General features: G+C 35.7%; 1 protein-coding gene across 1 annotated transcript; it reads right to left on the bottom strand.

Moving 5' to 3' along the window:
- Positions 1–518: 518 nt before the first annotated feature.
- Positions 519–17956, bottom strand: LOC131140626 (synapse differentiation-inducing gene protein 1-like). The gene is made up of 4 exons (XM_058091228.2): positions 17630–17956; positions 13969–14419; positions 5556–5693; positions 519–970 (listed from the first exon to the last, which is right to left on the bottom strand). Exons 2-4 carry the CDS (start codon positions 14365–14367, stop codon positions 812–814), a joined length of 696 nt encoding a protein of 231 aa, XP_057947211.2. The 5' UTR covers positions 14368–14419; positions 17630–17956; the 3' UTR covers positions 519–811.
- Between the last annotated feature and the right edge of the window lie 1573 nt (positions 17957–19529).

Genomic DNA, 19529 nt, shown 5'->3' with positions numbered 1-19529 from the left:
CCTTTAACATGAACATTAATCAACGTAATAATTTTTTCTGGGTACATGATACCATACCAGCGTCCATATCAAACATTAAACTTTCATATCAAGGCGGGGACCTCAAAATAGTGTCCTGCGGGCCACATGTGGCCCGCGGGCTGCGTGTTTGAGACCCCTGATGTATACCATTGCTTTCGGAAAGGTCATTCAGAAAGAGGAAAAACTCCTCATGTAAATGTGGCTAGTGAGTGATCCTTCAACACTTAGAGTGGATTATTTGCACCTGATGCAAATAACTTCTTCCATCTACTTCTTATTTTAAATTTATTATATTTTATTATATTTTTATATTATTATTTTATATTATTTTTATATTTATATTATTTTATATTATTTTTTTTATTATTTTTTATTTTTATTATATTTTATTATTATATTTTCTTAAGTTAAATTTCTTTAATTTGTGTAACTTTTGTCGATGAGCCAAACACTATTGCACAACTAACCCATGTAAATGTCATCTGTAAGACAAGATAAAGACATTTGAATATCCATGCCAAATGACTTTATTTATTCCATTTGAAGTACAGAATAAAAGATAAATATTCCCAGTGAGTACTGCTTAGCAGTTTTGTGTACACAGTGACATCTATTTTGTGTCTTTCTGGAGTCATGAAATACATGAACACACGAATGAATGATTAAGGAGGCTTTTTCATCCCGATGACTAAGTCCTATATTGTCTTGTTTATTCTTTTCCATTCATTGGCATCCTTGATGATCCTTGATTGGTTTCAGGAGTAACGACGTCCGCCCTCCTGTAGAAGTGCTATACATGTCCAGGTTTGGATAGATAAGCAATGAGGGCAACCACCACCCCCACATACATGCCCGTGCCGATGGTAATGGACAGAGCGGCTAGGAATAGGGCTCTCCTGGAGCTCATTCCCGCTTTGGAAAAGTCTCCCTTAGCGACAGCCTTGCCAGTCTGAAAAAAAAACAAAAAAAACAAAAACAAATAAACAGCAAAGAGTCAAATGAGTTACTCATCATCAGCGGTGAGTGGGTGAGTATGTGTTTGGACCACAGTTAGCAGAGACATGAAATGCTTTTGCTATGCTATTTGTTGCCATGGCAATTAAGCCATGGCACTGACAGTGACGAATGGCTTGTTTCCATGTTTTTTTTTTGTTAGCGATGAAAAAAACATGCATTGTGATTGTCTGAGGGAAAACACTGTATAGCGTGCTTAGGACTTGCAGACGAATGGATGCAACTATTCACTACAATTTACAATCTGCAAAATATAAATAAATCACAATAGGGTGAAACTAAAGCAGAAATAAATACATTTCATAATTTACATGTTGCTCCATAATTTAACCAGAGTACAAACAATAGCACATTTCTAGGGCATTGTAAACAGGAAGTCCTTTATTTTTTTTTCAATACAAAATAACAAAATTAACAAAATAAAATGCAGAAAACTCTGGTGTATAACTCATAAAATTTCATATTGCGGCACACACTGGACACAAGGACCGTGCAGCCATCTTACAAAAGGACACTGAACTCATCACACAGCAAACATCGACACATACAACCAATACCAAGAGTTGAAAATACAACAACTCGTATTGGTGCATGTTTGTATATTTATTAGCTATACCTATTCAGTGTTAGGTTGCTGTGTGAGGAGTTTAGTGTCACTTGCAAGATGACAGTTTCCTCACATATTGAAAATACAACTACTAGTTTTGGTACATGTTTTGTATATTTATTAGGTATGACATTTGAGTGTTAAGTTGCTGTGTGATGAGTTTAGTGTTACTTTTAAGATTACACAGTTTCCTCACATGTTGAAAATACAACTACTAGTTTTTGGTACATGTTTGTATATTTATTAGGTATGCCCTTTGAGTGTTAAATTGCTGTACAATGAGTTTAGTGTTACTTTGTAAGATGACAGTTTCCTTATATGTCAAAAATACAACTACTAGTTTTGGTACATGTTTTGTATATTTATTAGGTATGCCCTTTGAGTGTTAAGTTGCTGTATGATGAGTGTAGTGTTACTTTTAAGATGACAGTTTCCTCATATGTTGAAAATACAACTACTAGTTTTGGTACATGTTTTGTATATTTATCAGGTATGACATTTGAGTGTTAAGTTGCTGTGTGGTGAGTTTAGTGGAACTTTTAAGATTACACAGTTTCCTCACATGTTGAAAATACAACTACTAGTTTTGGTACATGTTTGTATATTTATTAGGTATGCCCTTTGAGTGTTAAGTTGCTGTACGATGAGTTTAGTGTTACTTTGTAAGATGACAGTTTCCTTATATGTCAAAAATACAACTACTAGTTTTGGTACATGTTTTGTATATTTATTAGGTATGCCCTTTGAGTGTTAAGTTGCTGTATGATGAGTGTAGTGTTACTTTTAAGATGACAGTTTCCTCATATGTTGAAAATACAACTACTAGTTTTTGGTATATGTTTTGTATATGTATTAGGTATGCCCTTTGAGTGTTAAGTTGCTGTGTGATGAGTTTAATGTCACTTGTAAGATGACAGTTTCCTCACATGTTGAAAATACAACTACTAGTTTTGGTACATGTTTTGTATATTTATTAGGTATGCCCTTTGAGTGTTAAGTTGCTGTACGATGAGTTTAGTGTTACTTTGTAAGATGACAGTTTCCTTATATGTCAAAAATACAACTACTAGTTTTGGTACATGTTTTGTATATTTATTAGGTATGCCCTTTGAGTGTTAAGTTGCTGTATGATGAGTGTAGTGTTACTTTTAAGATGACAGTTTCCTCATATGTTGAAAATACAACTACTAGTTTTTGGTACATGTTTTGTATATGTATTAGGTATGCCCTTTGAGTGTTAAGTTGCTGTGTGATGAGTTTAATGTCACTTGTAAGATGACAGTTTCCTCACATGTTGAAAATACAACTACTAGTTTTGGTACATGTTTTGTATATTTATTAGGTATGCCCTTTGAGTGTTAAGTTGCTGTATGATGAGTTTAGTGTTACTTTGTAAGATGACAGTTTCCTTATATGTCAAAAATACAACTACTAGTTTTGGTACATGTTTTGTATATTTATTAGGTGTGCCATTTGAGTGTTAAGTTGCTGTGTGATGAGTTTAGTGTCACTCGTAAGATAACAGTTTCCTCACATGTTGAAAATACAACTACTAGTTTTGGTACATGTTTTGTATATTTATTAGGTGTGCCATTTGAGTGTTGAGTTGCTGTGTGATGAGTTTAGTGTTACTTTTAAGATTACACAGTTTCCTCACATGTTGAAAATACAACTACTAGTTTTTGGTACATGTTTGTATATTTATTAGGTATGCCCTTTGAGTGTTAAATTGCTGTACAATGAGTTTAGTGTTACTTTGTAAGATGACAGTTTCCTTATATGTCAAAAATACAACTACTAGTTTTGGTACATGTTTTGTATATTTATTAGGTATGCCCTTTGAGTGTTAAGTTGCTGTATGATGAGTGTAGTGTTACTTTTAAGATGACAGTTTCCTCATATGTTGAAAATACAACTACTAGTTTTTGGTACATGTTTTGTATATGTATTAGGTATGCCCTTTGAGTGTTAAGTTGCTGTGTGATGAGTTTAATGTCACTTGTAAGATGACACAGTTTCCTCACATGTTGAAAATACAACTACTAGTTTTGGTACATGTTTTGTATATTTATTAGGTATGCCCTTTGAGTGTTAAGTTGCTGTATGATGAGTTTAGTGTTACTTTTAAGATGACAGTTTCCTTATATGTCAAAAATACAACTACTAGTTTTGGTACATGTTTTGTATATTTATTAGGTGTGCCATTTGAGTGTTAAGTTGCTGTGTGATGAGTTTAGTGTCACTCGTAAGATGACAGTTTCCTCACATGTTGAAAATACAACTACTAGTTTTGGTACATGTTTTGTATATTTATTAGGTATGCCCTTTGAGTGTGAAGTTGCTGTATGATGAGTTTAGTGTTACTTTGTAAGATGACAGTTTCCTTATATGTCAAAAATACAACTACTAGTTTTGGTACATGTTTTGTATATTTATTAGGTATGCCCTTTGAGTGTTAAGTTGCTGTATGATGAGTGTAGTGTTACTTTTAAGATGACAGTTTCCTCATATGTTGAAAATACAACTACTAGTTTTGGTACATGTTTTGTATATTTATCAGGTATGACATTTGAGTGTTAAGTTGCTGTGTGGTGAGTTTAGTGGAACTTTTAAGATTACACAGTTTCCTCACATGTTGAAAATACAACTACTAGTTTTGGTACATGTTTGTATATTTATTAGGTATGCCCTTTGAGTGTTAAGTTGCTGTACGATGAGTTTAGTGTTACTTTGTAAGATGACAGTTTCCTTATATGTCAAAAATACAACTACTAGTTTTGGTACATGTTTTGTATATTTATTAGGTATGCCCTTTGAGTGTTAAGTTGCTGTATGATGAGTGTAGTGTTACTTTTAAGATGACAGTTTCCTCACATGTTGAAAATACAACTACTAGTTTTTGGTACATGTTTTGTATATGTATTAGGTATGCCCTTTGAGTGTTAAGTTGCTGTGTGATGAGTTTAATGTCACTTGTAAGATGACACAGTTTCCTCACATGTTGAAAATACAACTACTAGTTTTGGTACATGTTTTGTATATTTATTAGGTATGCCCTTTGAGTGTTAAGTTGCTGTATGATGAGTTTAGTGTTACTTTTAAGATGACAGTTTCCTTACATGTCAAAAATACAACTACTAGTTTTGGTACATGTTTTGTATATTTATTAGGTGTGCCATTTGAGTGTTAAGTTGCTGTGTGATGAGTTTAGTGTCACTCGTAAGATGACAGTTTCCTCACATGTTGAAAATACAACTACTAGTTTTGGTACATGTTTTGTATATTTATTAGGTATGCCCTTTGAGTGTTAAGTTGCTGTATGATGAGTTTAGTGTTACTTTGTAAGATGACAGTTTCCTTATATGTCAAAAATACAACTACTAGTTTTGGTACACGTTTTGTATATTTATTAGGTGTGCCATTTGAGTGTTGAGTTGCTGTGTGATGAGTTTAGTGTTACTTTTAAGATTACACAGTTTCCTCACATGTTGAAAATACAACTACTAGTTTTTGGTACATGTTTGTATATTTATTAGGTATGCCCTTTGAGTGTTAAGTTGCTGTATGATGAGTTTAGTGTTACTTTGTAAGATGACAGTTTCCTTATATGTCAAAAATACAACTACTAGTTTTGGTACATGTTTTGTATATTTATTAGGTATGCCATTTGAGTGTTAAGTTGCTGTGTGATGAGTTTAGCATTTAGTCATTAATTCGGTGCACCGCTGGTGACTAAACACACTGTAATTTACGGTTAAATATCTTTCTTGAACAAACATATTTGTCCTGCTTACCGTTCAGAAATAGAAGTCTTTCCTGCTTAACTTAACTGAATATAAATGTAGTATCTTAAAACAACCAACATACTGTATATAAAGGCATACAACACAGTAAACTGAGGTCGTCTTTGTACCTTGTGAGAATAGTAGAAGGCAACAATGCCCAAAGGCCAGAAGCAGCAGAGCATGGAGAAGATGGCAAGGCCCAGGTAATCTCGAGGTGGAAGCACCAAGAAGTTGTCCTCACTCTCGCTTTCGCTGGAGCTGTCACTCTGCGAAACAGACAAGTCAAGAGTCGAGGAAAGCAGTAACTAATGTAAATATAAATGTATGTATCTGCACTCATACAGCATGAATACATTTGTTTAAATGCATAAGTGTACAAAGACTTGGACACAACCTGGACATGCTATCATTCCTCTTGCTGTTTATTAATGATAAGAGCCACTTTGGCGGTTTGCATTCTGTTTGCAAACTAGAGAGCTAGCGACCTAAACGGTAGCCTTCAAGTCATTTCCTTTCAACTTAAATAGCCAAAAACTTACCACTTCCACACGGATAGGGAGGATAACTATTAACAGTTATTTAATCTTTAACATGAACATTAATCAAACGTAATAATTTTTTCTGGGTACATGATACCATACAGCATCCATATCAAACTAACATTAAACTTTCATATCAAGGCGGGGGCCTCAAACTAGTGTCCTCCGGGCCACATTTGGCCCGCGACCCGCGTGTTTGAAACCCCTGCTTCATTAATTCCTCTACCAAGCGTAATAAAAGTGATATCATTCGGTGTTACTGTGTGTGTTCGCTCTGACAGACAGTTTCGGTCATGCTTGTCGTGATGTAGCCGGACCACAGAGACTAGCTAGTCTATCCTGGCCTCGTTCCTGGACCCCCACATCACAGGAAGTGCTTAGTCCACCAGAGTGGATTTGGTGCCTCTGTCAACAGCCATGAGCAGGCTGACAGATAAGGCAGGATTAACGGATTGTTCCGTCATCGCGAGGTGACAGGGACACAGCCAGAGGACACTGCCATTTATGTGCTAAATTGCTTCTGTGGAACGCCAGACCACCGCCTGCTACCCCCCCCCCCCACACATCTTCGTCGACCCCCCCCCCCCCCCCCCCCAACATGCTTCTTGTGGCCCAAACACTCACAAAGACTGAACGGGCTAATTAATGACGGACAGACATCGATCGATTCCAGCTGAGCGAAACGAGGATGGCGATGAGAATGCTTGATTGACCTTCGAGAGGCCGCGGCCTTGCTTCACTCAGCTGTCCTGCACAAGCTGAGTGGATGTTTTGGGGAGAAGGTTTCATTAGTTTCACCGCCCGCAGGGATCAATCAGAGCGGAGGGAAAGTGGGAACAAAATATAGGAAAGGGATGCTAACACTCGCAGGACACAACATTAGGTACACTCCAAAATTTCTAATCATACTTTGAATCTTCTTTAGAATGTTTTCAATTCTGAATGTTTGTTAGTAAAAAGCCTATTTAGGAACATTCAAAAAGGATTATTATGAAAGAATTGCCTCACTAATTATTATTAATTATAATAATAATTATTATTATATTATAATTATTATTATTTTATCAATGACAATATGTTATCAATATACAATTTTTACCATGTATTTTCTCACAGGCAATTCATACTGTCTATCAAACGTTTGCAGCATTTCCTGAAATGCTGCAAACGTTTGAATATTATTTCTTGACACCAAATAAACCCCTGTTATGCTAATATATAAACATAATAAGTAATAAGGTAATATAATCATTTAATGTCATCGTTTTTTTGTATTACTATTTTATTTATTATTAGCATATTAGCTCTTAAACCTGCCCACAAACGTTCAGCAAATACAAAATCAAACGAAGTCAAACAAAATCAAACAAAATCAAACGTTTGCAGCATTTCAAGAAATGCTGCAAACATTTGAAAGACAATATTATTTCTTGACACCAAATAAACCGCTGTTATGCTAATATATAAACATAATAAGTAATAAGGTATTATAATCATTTAATATGTCATTTTTTTGTATTACTATTTTCTTTATTATTAGCATATTAGCTCTTAAACCCGCCCACAAACGTTCAGCAAATACAAAATCAAACAAAATCAAACAAAATCAAACAAAATCAAACGTTTGCAGCATTTCAAGAAATGCTGCAAACGTTTGATAGACAGACAATTTGATAGACAGACAGACAATATTATTTCTTGACACCAAATAAACCGCTGTTATGCTAATATATAAACATAATAAGTAATAAGGTATTATGATCATTTAATATGTCATTTTTTTTTATTACTTTCTTTATTATTAGCATGTTAGCTCTTAAACCCGCCCACAAATGTTCAGCAAATACAAAATGAGAGCAAGTGAGACCTAAATGTTTGTTAGTAAAAGGCCTATTTAGGAACATTCAGAAAGGATTATTATGAAGGAATTACCTCAATAATTATTATTAATTATTATAGTAATTATATTATATTATAATTATTATTATTTTATCAATGATTTAATATGTTATCAATATACAATTTTTACCATGTATTTTCTCACAGGCAATTCACACTGTCTATTAAACGTTTGCAGCATTTCTTGAAATGCTGGTGTCAGCATTGATAGTTCCAGCTCGTAGTTGAGCAATACAAGGTCACTGTTGTTGTCTATTTACGTCAGGCTGTTCAGCAATCCTTACATATTGATCATTAAAAAAACAACAACAAGGTTATACTGTACAGATATTTAAAGACAAATCTTAGCACCATTTTGAGCCTTTTCTAGTTGCTCTATTTTTCTACTTTTGTTGGGTTTTTTTTTTTTTGTTTCTGTAATGAGCCACCTTTTACAGATTGCCCGTGGGCCTTCACCTGGAAGGCGAGGTGTTGCCAGGAGACGGAAGAATGTGTCCAAGCTCTGCCTTCTTGGTTCTGTCGCTAGTCAGGGGTTAGGTTGCATCTTATGCAGCTTTCAGACCCGCTTTGCACAGAGATACTTCTCCACTCCCACTCGCCTGCACCGTACTTCACCTTTGTTGACCGCTTCTATTTCATTACTGAATAAATGCATGACGCAAGAAACACTTCCTGTCTACTCGCTAAACATAACAACCATGCCGCTATATTGCCAAGTATCGGTACATACAGTATCGGTATTAACGTTGATGGTAATTAATGGTAATGGTAATGGTTCAGATTACAATTGAATGCATCACATAATCAGTTCCCAGTTCCACATGTCCAAAAGGAGTAGGAAGAAGCAAAGCTTATTAAATCCTACCCCTCTCCATCTGGTACTTTTACAATCAGTAACTGTTACATTTGTTCACTTCCTGCCTTTCTAATATAATTTAAGTTTATTTTATTTTATTTTTTAATTTAATTAAAAAAATATTTTTTTTTGTTTTTTATTTTTTATATATATTTTAATTTTTTTTAATGGTTTTATTTCATTTGAAAATGCATCAGATTACAATTGTATGCATCACATAATCAGTTCACAGTTCCACATGTCCAAAAGGAGTAGGAAGAAGCAAAGCTTATTAAATCCTACCCCTCCATCTGGTACTTTAACAATAAGTAACTGTTACATTTGTTCACTTCCTGCTTTCCTAATACAATTAAAAAAAATGTTTTTTAATTTAAAAAATAAATTAAAAAAATATTTTATTTTTTTATTAAAAAAATTGCTTTTAATTGTTTAAATTTTTTAATTTTTGATGGTTTTATTTCATTTGAACATGCACCAGATTCCAATTGAGTGCATCCCATAATCAGTTCACAGTTCCACATGTCCAAAAGGAGTAGGAAGAAGCAAAGCTTATTAAATCCTACCCCTCCATCTGGTACTTTTACAATCAGTAACTGTTACATTTGTTCACTTCCTGCTTTCCATAATACAGTTAAAGGTTTTTTTTTTTTTTTTTTTAATAATGTACCTCGTACCAAAGTATTTTAGAAATAAGGAGTTAGTATGTTCTCTGTAGGCGGCATTATGAATTATCCTTACTGACCTTTTTTGCAGTACATTTAGCGAGTGAAGATTGCTTTTATAGTTATTAGCCCATATTTCCACACTATATTTCCAGTGGAAATTTGAAGCTAATGGTGAAACATATCCATGTTCTAATGCTGATTACTAAAAAACTTAACTTTATTAATCAAAATATTAGCAGTGCACTGCAAAATATAACAACATGTAGTGACCAATCCATTTAGCCATTTAGTTGCCAGGCAAAGAAGGAAGTGTCCTATATACTGTATGTCCTAAAAGTAATTAAAGAATAACGAGCATGGTATTTTACTTCGGTAAATATGCTCTATTCCGAGCGTGAAGCTTATTTATTTAGACATTAGAGGAAGTGCCGGTGACACCGCTAAATCATCCCAACAGCTGCCAGTGCCAAGACAAGCTTATGAGGCGCCCTGTTATCTGCTTTATGAACACGGTGCACCTGGACGGGCGGGTGTGATCCATCACAGCGGCAGCTGGTCATAACCACCATCATGCGACCTCACATGAGCAAAGCAGCGGTTCCTAAATCTGCTTTAATCTTGCTAGCCAGACTTGATAAAGGCTGTGAGTGACTGGTGCATTCAGGGCCACTGACACGGACTCCAACACAGTCCTTCTGCGCTTGGTTGTTTGCCAATAGAACTGACAAGGTTCTGTCAAGACATCTGCCGTTCTTTGCAACGTTGTCCCAGGTCTCAGACTCAACCGACACACACACACAAACACACATCTGGGTTGCTAGAACGTTAATCGGAGGAGCACAGACCTCCACCAAGGATGAACTGTGTTCAAAAAACATGATGGGAGTTTTGCTGTATAATTAAATAGAAAGTACCAAACTATTTTCCCTCTAATTGTTTGAAAACTGTTTTTTTATATTAGTACTAGGCAGTACTAGTAGGACGTTTTATATTTAACTCACTAGCAAGATCTCCAGAATGTTCAAAGTACAGTAAAGTCTCGTTATATCGATATTCTCGGGAGTCGGAAAAAATACTGATATAACCGGACTATCCATATATCCGATCCTGCGCCGAACTGCATTAAAAGTGGGCGGATCTTTGATATGGCATGTAATTTTCTCCTTGAGTTCATGGATTGCGTATCTAGCATGCTTTTGTACTACAATACATTTTGTACTACAGTAAATAAAAATAAACTTACGCTGTAGTGATTACCGGTTACCGGGACATAATTCACCCCGGAACTATCGATAGGGAAGGTGTTGCCACCCGGAGGGGTAGGCGCGAGGGACGGGTGTTTTCCGCTGTGTGTGCTGCACTCTGGTGGTGGAAGTGTGAAAAATAAAGTTGACTGGAAGCAGCCGTTCGCCGTGTTCTTTTTTGGTATTGAAATCCTTAAGCAAAGATTGATTTAAGCTGCTTTTGTATCGATATAAGCAGACCAAATTGGCTGGCGGGAGATGAAAAGGGCATCGTAGTAACCGGATTATCATAATAACCGGGTATCGTACTAACTGAACTATTTATATCATAAAAGACTAGAAATTTGCCGGGAAATGAAAATAGTATCGTAATAAACAGTAATTCGTTATAACCGATATCGATATAACGAGACTTTACTGTATAGTTAACATTTTCTTACTTTCTTATTTCTACTCATAAATGTTGCCAGTTGCATTATCTGTAATTTTTGATTAATATGATTTTTTTGCAGATTCGTGTAACCTACTTAAAATAATTAACTTGTAGTTACTTATAAAAAAGTATCTATTGAATATGAATAAATCAAACAAAGAATCAATTTAGAATTTTTGTATGTTTACCTTTTGCGCAATACGGATAATGAACTTTAACTACCAAAAACAAGTCATTTTCTAGTTAGTTTCTTGATTACATTTGAAAAACAAACATCTCAATCCACATAACACCTATTTTTAAAATTTTTCAGCCATGAACATCCTTTGCGTATTTGCCGAGAATGCGCCCCCTTGCACAAATTGGGGCCCCCTCATTGATGAATGGCAACACACGCAAACAAGGGAACATGTTCTTGCTGGTTCTGGTCGTATGTTTACCTTTTGCTCAATATGGATAAAGAACTTTAACTACAAAAAATAGTCATTTTCTAGTTAGTTTCCTGATTACATTTGAAAAACTGAATTTTTTTATTTTTCAGCAATGAACATCCTTTGCGCATTTGCAGAGAATGCGCCCCCTTTGCACAAATTGTGGCCCCTCATGGATCAATGGCAACACACGCAAACAAGGGAACATGTTCTTGCTGGTTCTGGTAGTACCCGGTAGTACTTCCTTGGGATGATAATGGCACGACATGAGTAATTGATGGTTCAATTACACTCCCCTCCAAACGTTTGGGAACACCTGCAGGTTTGGGAACACCTACATATGGAGTGGAGCGTATATTTAGTCTCCCAAATTGAATGGGTTATTGCGCTCCTCTCCACATGTGTGCTAACTAACAAACCAAAACATCCTCTCTGGGTACAGTTTCAGGATTCATACCTTGCAGGTTTGGTGTTTATGCACGCTGAAGTAAAAGGTCAGTGCACACATCCCGCGGAGAACTTCGGAACTTTTATTTCAGCGCCGTTTGTCGGAAGAATTTATCATTTTGATTTGACACGGAATAACCTCAGCTAGCGGCCAGCTGCGCCGGTGAATTTAAATGCACGCAAGATACACAACACATTACTTGCAAAGCAATGGATAACAGCGGCTGCCATGTCTCTATCTGCGCCCCGGCGAACAGGAGCAGTCCAATCAGGTCCCCCGTATAATAAGCAGCTACATGTTTGACACCACCGTCCGAGTCAAATTACATTTCTAGCACATCTGAAATGACTTTGCCCGCTTTTCCGTCATGACTTTACTTTGAAGAGAACGCCAGTAATCCTAAAGAACAATAGCTTTGATGGATACAATCACATGTGTCACTTGCTCAAAATGCAATTATAAGACAGAAGTGTACAATTTACCGCACACCAAACTTGAGAGTATTTCTGTGAAATGACCTTTCAGAGGAGAAGGGAATGCAAAATGAGTGCGAATTGCTCTGCTCCTGTCCAGGATTGCTAAATGGAAATGACAATACGTTCGTATCCATGGCTGCCTTTTATGCACCAGGAAGACTCGACCTCTTATAAGATGCCGTTAATGATCTGCACCGTGACGGATTTTAAAAGTACACTCTCATTAAGGACTGGCCTTTTTTACGTTTAACTTGACCTTTGGCCTTTAGCACTTCATCACGCTTCTTTCATGAAACGTTGAACTGAAATGACTGGATGGGATTTTTGCAGAAAATTGCGCCTGTGCCTTTAAGATTTGATATAGTCACATTTTTAACTTGACTTTCATGACTGGGTTGACCTTTAACATTTGCTACATTAGGTATTTGAAAATGTATAAAAAAATTAAAATTACAGTACAAAAAGGCACTTTTATGTCTGGAATATTTGGGAATTTTGCAAGTCACCGAGATAAAGATGGTGGTCAGCCAATCACAGGGCACATATAGACAAACAACCATTCACACTCACATTCATACCTATGGACAATTTGGAGTCGCTAATTAACCTAGCATGTTTTTGGAATGTGGGAGGAAACGTGGAATGACGAGGAGAACATTCAAACTCCACACAGAGGGTGGAATTGAACTTGGGTTTTTTAGCTATGAGGCCTGTGCGCTAACCACTTATCCTCCATGCAGCCCCTGTAGGAAAACATTCATTCATTCATTTTCTACCGCTTATCCTCACGAGGGTCGCGGGGGTGCTGGAGCCTATCCCAGCTGTCTTCGGGCGAGAGGCGGGGTACACCCTGGACTGGTGGCCAGCCAATCACAGGGCACATATAGACAAACAACCATTCACACTCACATTCATACCTATGGACAATTTGGAGTCGCTAATTAACCTAGCATGTTTTTGGAATGTGGGAGGAAACGAGGAATGACGAGGAGAACATTCAAACTCCACACAGAGATGACTGAGGGTGGAATTGAACTTGGGTTTTTTAGCTATGAGGCCTGTGTGCTAACCACTAGACCACCATGCAGCCCCTCTGGGAAAACATTCGTTCATTCATTCATTCATTTTCACGAGGGTCGCGGGGGTGCTGGAGCCTATCCAGCTGTCTTCGGGCGAGAGGCGGGGTACACCCTGGACTGGTGGCCAGCCAATCACAGGGCACATTAAGTCAAACAACCATTCACACTCACATTCATACCTATGGACAATTTGGAGTCGCTAATTAACCTAGCATGTTTTTGGAATGTGGGAGGAAACCGGAGTACCCGGAGAAAACCCACGCATGCACGGGGAGAACATGGAAACTCCACACAGAGATAGCCGAGGGTGGGATTGAACTCAGATCTGTTAGGTCTGCGCGCTAACCACTTGACCGCCGTGCAGCCCCAGGCCAATACAATAGTAGTATAAAGTTTATGTTAGGTGTATCATGTTATCATGAATGGAAAGTACACTATTCCGTTAAATGTTCCCCTGTTGTGACGTCTCACCTCATACTCAGGAACGTGCTCGTCCTCCACTTCATACGACACCGTCTGGATCTTCACATCCTTCTCTCCTTGTGCGCTGTCCACACTGCGGTTCTCCATGGAGTCCTCGCCCAACACTGCGTCCTTATTCTCTGTGAAGGTGGTCTCAAAGCTCTCGCTCTTGGAGTCTTTGCTATGGAGGCTCACGTTATCCTTACACAAGATCAAGTTCGGTTTATAGAAGGCCTCCACCGCCAGATGAAGTGACGTGGCATCCAGGAACTGCTGAGATTTGTGTTCATCCTGGTTCCCGCTGTAGTAGTAGCTCACAAGGCTTGGGTAGTCGCCATGGTAACTCTGCACTACATGTCTGCTGCTTTTATCCAGAAGAGGATTCTGGAGCTCGCTGAGATTCTCCATGGTGGTCCTGCTTACACCTTTAGAGCCCAAGACGAGTTATGGAATGTGTAAGCTGGAATGACAAACAGTCGCAATAACGCGATTGTGAAATTTGACAAACAAGACCATGCGCTGATATCGATTTTGCACTCTAAATTTAATTATAGGAGTATTTCTTGCTGTTTGTCAATATTCAGCTCACACGCAAGGCTTTGCGATGAAATCCCCATCTGTTGTATGTTTGTGTAGGTGTCGCACACACACACACACACACACACATTCATATCAACGTGTAATGGAAAATATCTGGCACTCTAATAAGCAGCGACGGTGCTGCAGTCAAGTCACATTTATAGGGATACCTGAAAATATCAGTTATATACAGTAAGCTTGTATACACCTTGTATATTGTACAATCATAAGCTTTTTTTAGGGGTATTATTGGCTCATAACAACATCAATTTGATTAATCAGAGGCTGACACATCCGCTACAATCTCTAAGTGTCCTAATTCAAACAACGCTAGGCTCTAAAATACGACATTTCTCAATCGACACAGTCATATAATAAAAGTAATATAATTATAGTTGCACATTACTTACAGACATTCATTCATTCATTCATTTTCTACCGTTTTTTTTCCTTTACGAGGTTCGCTTGGGGTGCTGGAGCCTATCCCAGCTGTCTTCAAGCTGGTCACCAGCCAATCACAGGGCACATATAGACAAACAACCATTCACACTCACATTCATACCTATGGACAATTTGGAGTCGCTAATTAACCTAGCATGTTTTTGCAATGTGGGAGGAAACCGGAGTACACGGTTAAAACGTACGCATGTACGGGGAGAACATGCAAACTCCACACAGAGATGGCCGAGGGTGGAATTGAACCCTGGTCTCCTAGCTGTGAGGTCTGCGCGTTATTGGCAACAAACCTACCTAACTCTTACCACTACTCATAAGTTCTTCATTACTTAGTTTTTGTGTGTTAAGTGAGATACACTTATACATATATAAGTCACATGACCAGCCTATGAAAAATGAAAAACCTGTGAAAATAGCCTAGCAAATAGCGTACACCAACAAATTGGAGTTCAAACCCCATTTTCTGGAAAAATACTAGATTGTTTTAAGTCTACCAAATGTCTTTCGTATTCGTTTGAAAACACGTTGTAAGAATTCACAATGCCATGTATGAAAGTGCTAGCATGTATGAAAAGGCTAGCATTATTAGCGATACTTGCTAAAGCACACATATACTACTTCACTACTACTATATGGAAAAACTGTGATTGTGTAATTATATTCTCCTGAATATAATGTATCTTACCTGTTGTTGTTTTTTTATATGTTAGCAAACCTTATGCTTGTAATGTGTAATAAACTGCTATGTTTGTTAAAAACCTGTATCATGCTAACATCACAGATAGCGGACACTATGTTAGCCGTGTTAGCTAACAGTGTTATTTGTGTTCCTTACAAGAAGAGACAGATAATATTTATTATTTTCTTAATCGTTGAAAATATACTATGATTGTTGTTGTAAGGTATTTTGTTTGAATACCAGTAGTAGTATAAATGCTGTGTATGAAAGTGCTAGCATGTATACAAAGGCTAGCATTACTAGCGATACTTGCTATAGCACACATATACACCACTTCACTACTATGCTATATGGAAAAACTGTGATTGTGTAATTGTAATTGTGTAATTATACTCTCCTGAATATAATGTATCTTACCTGTTGTTTTTTAAACTGCTATGTTTGTTACAAACCTGTATCATGCTAACATCACAGATAGCGGACACTATGTTAGCCATGTTAGCTAACACAGTGTTATTTGTGTTCCTTACCTAAGAGACAGAGACAGATAATATTTATTATTTTCTTAACCGTTGAAAATATACTGCGATTGTTGTTGTAAGGTATTTTGTTTGAATACCAGTAGTAATATAAATGCCGTGTATGAAAGTGCTAGCATGTATAAAAAAGCTAGCATTACTAGCGATACTTGCTATAGCACACATATACACTAATTCACTACTACTATATGGAAATGGAAAAACTGTGAATTGTAATTGTGTAAGTATATTCTTCTGAATATAATGTATCTTACCTGTTGTTGTTGTTTTATTTGTTAGTAAACCTTATGCTTGTAATGTGTAATAAAGTGCTATGTTTGTTACAAACCTGTATCATGCTAACATCACAGATAGCGGACACTATGTTAGCCGTGTTAGCTAACACAGTATTATTTACCTAAGAGACAGAGACAGATAATATTTATTATCTTCTTAACAGTTGAAAATATACTGCGATTATTGTTGTAAGGTATTTTGTTTGAATACCAGTAGTAGTATAAATGCTGTGTATGAAAGTGCTAGCATGTATAAAAAAGCTAGCATTACTATAGCACACTACTTCACTACGAAACTATATGGAAAAACTGTGATTGTGTAATTGTATTTAAACAATAGTACAGTCAGTTTTGAACGGTAAGCAAAACATCATTTATAAATGTCATTCTAAATACCATAATTCATAGTGCTACAATAAAACCCATAAATCCCCCACAAAAAATAGCTGCCTCAGACTTTCGGAATTAAGGAGCAAATTGCTTGCATTGTTGCCATGTGTATTAAAAGTGCTTTTTTTTGCACAATAGAAGATGCATTCAGGACAGCCGGTGCTTCTGACACTCTTGGACTAAATTTGCATACGCGATGTCTCCAGCCAAGCTTATGGACTCTATGTGTGTGTCTGTGTCTGTGTGTGTGTGTGTGTGTGTGTTTGCAACCTAAAGGACAAGGCAGAGAACACAAATGTTCCGCCTGGAGGAGTGTGAATAATGTGGGCCACAATGATAAACGTGAACACGCACACGGAGGAGCCAAGAGGCTCACTTATCTTGCACCGGTGCGTGCATCTTTGATTTTTTGAGCCACATAACACACACACTTCTATTACACACCACATTAGACTACAAAAACCACAACCCACTGCAGAAATAATTCATTAGACACTAAAAGACGTGCACTTGGCAGACATATTTCTCTCTCCATCTGTGTGTGTACAGTGTGTAGTTATAAATAATACAGAACATGCGCTCTCGGACATCTCTCATGCTTTGTTTATTTACCTTTTAGCTGCATATTAATTAAACCAAAAATATAAAACCTGTTTAACTATACAGTGTGTGTATTAATAATACAGTCATTACAATAACAACAAGCTATTGTGAGGCGTTTAAGGACATAAACAATAAGTAAAAGGACTCACCTTCTGTTAAATGTCCTCCTGCATCTTCTCCCAGCATCCTTCCTCAGCGCAAAATGACCGACTCCGCTCCGTTCAGGTCCACATTTGTGTTACTTCACATCATCACTTTTGTGAAGAAGCCGCCATGCAATGCTGCTTTCACTTTAAGTTTCTGTGCGCGTATTTGAGGTGTGTTGCGTGCACGCCGACGGCTCCATTTTTACGCACGGTGTGACCAAAAAAAAAAAGGGGGACTCCGGAGGATCCAGTTGAGAACCTTTTTGGAAATGACTCGCTTCGCTATGAGACACAAAGTGTGTCTCAACCGGTAGAGAACCCCGGCTTCCCCTCGCCCCCCCCCACCCCCCCTGCTGTTGCATCATGTGGTGAAATGTGCTTTTACGCATCAGCGCCCCGTGGAACAGGTTGGGTGGGGTGGCTGATCAACGCTAAATACGTTGGGATTCATTGCCTCAGCCACGGATGTTAACTTATCATTGTGTGCTAGTTGGGTTTTTTTATGTATAACAAGAGATTTTCCTATAATAAAGCTAAGGGGGTTATACATCGTTCAAAACTTAAATTGGAATATTTTACATTATTGCAAAGAAAAATTGGCATATTAGACGTAATAAACGTAATCAAAAACAATATAAAAAACATATTTCTGCTCAATATTTGTTCATGCTTGTGGCTCAACCAGTGCTGTCATTAGGGCTTAAAAACATAAAACATTTTTTTTTAAACATTTAAAAACATTTTAAAATGTTAAAATGTTTTTTTTTTAAATGTTTTAAATGTCTTAACATATCAAAAAATATCAAATTATTTATGGGGCTTAAATACATTTTAAAATGTTTTAAATGTCTTAAAAACATTTAAAAATGTTTTTAAGACATTTAAAACATTTTAAAACAACAAAAAAAATTTAAATGTTAAAATGTTTTTGTATGTTTTAATTGTCTTAAAAACATTTAAAAATGTTTTTAAAACATTTAAAAACATTTTAAAATGTTTTTAAAACATTTAAAAACATTTTAAAATGTTAAAATGTTTTTTTAATGTTTTAAATGTCTTAACATATAAAAAATTATCAAATTATTTAGGGGGCTTAAAACATTTTAAAATATTTTAAATGTCTTAAAAACATTTTAAAATGTTTTAAGACATTTAAAGCATTTTAAAACAACAACAAAAAATGTAAATGTTAAAATGTTTTTGTATGTTTTAATTGTCTTAAAAACATTTAAAAATGTTTTTAAAACATTTAAAAACATTTTAAAATGTTAAAATGTTTTTTTAATGTTTTAAATGTCTTAACATATCAAAAATTATCAAATTATTTAGGGGGCTTAAAACATTTTAAAATATTTTAAATGTCTTAAAAACATTTTAAAATGTTTTAAGACATTTAAAGCATTTTAAAACAACAACAAAAAATTAAATGTTAAAATGTTTTTTTATGTTTTAAATGTCTTAAAAACATTTAAAAATGTTTTTAAAACATTTAAAAACATTTTAAATTTTTTAAATGTCTTAAAAACATTTTAAAATGTTTTAAGACATTTAAAGCATTTTAGAACAACAACAAAAAATTAAATGTTAAAATGTTTTTTTATGTTTTAAATGTCTTAAAACATTTAAAAATGTTTTTAAAACATTTAAAAACATTTTAAAATGTTAAAATGTTTTTTTAATGTTTTAAATGTTTTTAAATTAACATATCAAAAATTATCAAATTATTTCAAAATGTTTTAAATGTCTTAAAAACATTTTAAAATGTTTTAAGACATTTAAAACATTTTAAAACAACAACAAAAAAATTAAATGTTAAAATGTTATTTTAATGTTTTAAATGTCTTAAAAACATTTAAAAATTTAAGTCCCCCTAAATAATTCTATATTTTTTCTTGATTTTTTT

Source organism: Doryrhamphus excisus, linkage group LG14 (assembly GCF_037039965.1).
Source record: "Doryrhamphus excisus strain RoL-2023G ecotype Guam linkage group LG14, RoL_Dexc_Guam_v1.1, whole genome shotgun sequence".
Classification (NCBI taxonomy): domain Eukaryota; kingdom Metazoa; phylum Chordata; class Actinopteri; order Syngnathiformes; family Syngnathidae; genus Doryrhamphus; species Doryrhamphus excisus.
This window is presented reverse-complemented; position numbering and strand designations above follow the sequence as displayed.

Excerpts from the sequence above, each read along its gene's own strand:
- LOC131140626 (XM_058091228.2), bottom strand. The coding sequence starts at position 14,367 with ATGGAGAATCTCAGCGAGCTCCAGAATCCTCTTCTGGATAAAAGCAGC. Across the intron at positions 5,694-13,968 it reads AGCACGTTCCTGAGTATGAG|AGTGACAGCTCCAGCGAAAG; the intron begins GTGAGACGTCAC and ends TCTGTTTCGCAG. Across the intron at positions 971-5,555 it reads CCTTCTACTATTCTCACAAG|ACTGGCAAGGCTGTCGCTAA; the intron begins GTACAAAGACGA and ends TTTTTTTTTCAG.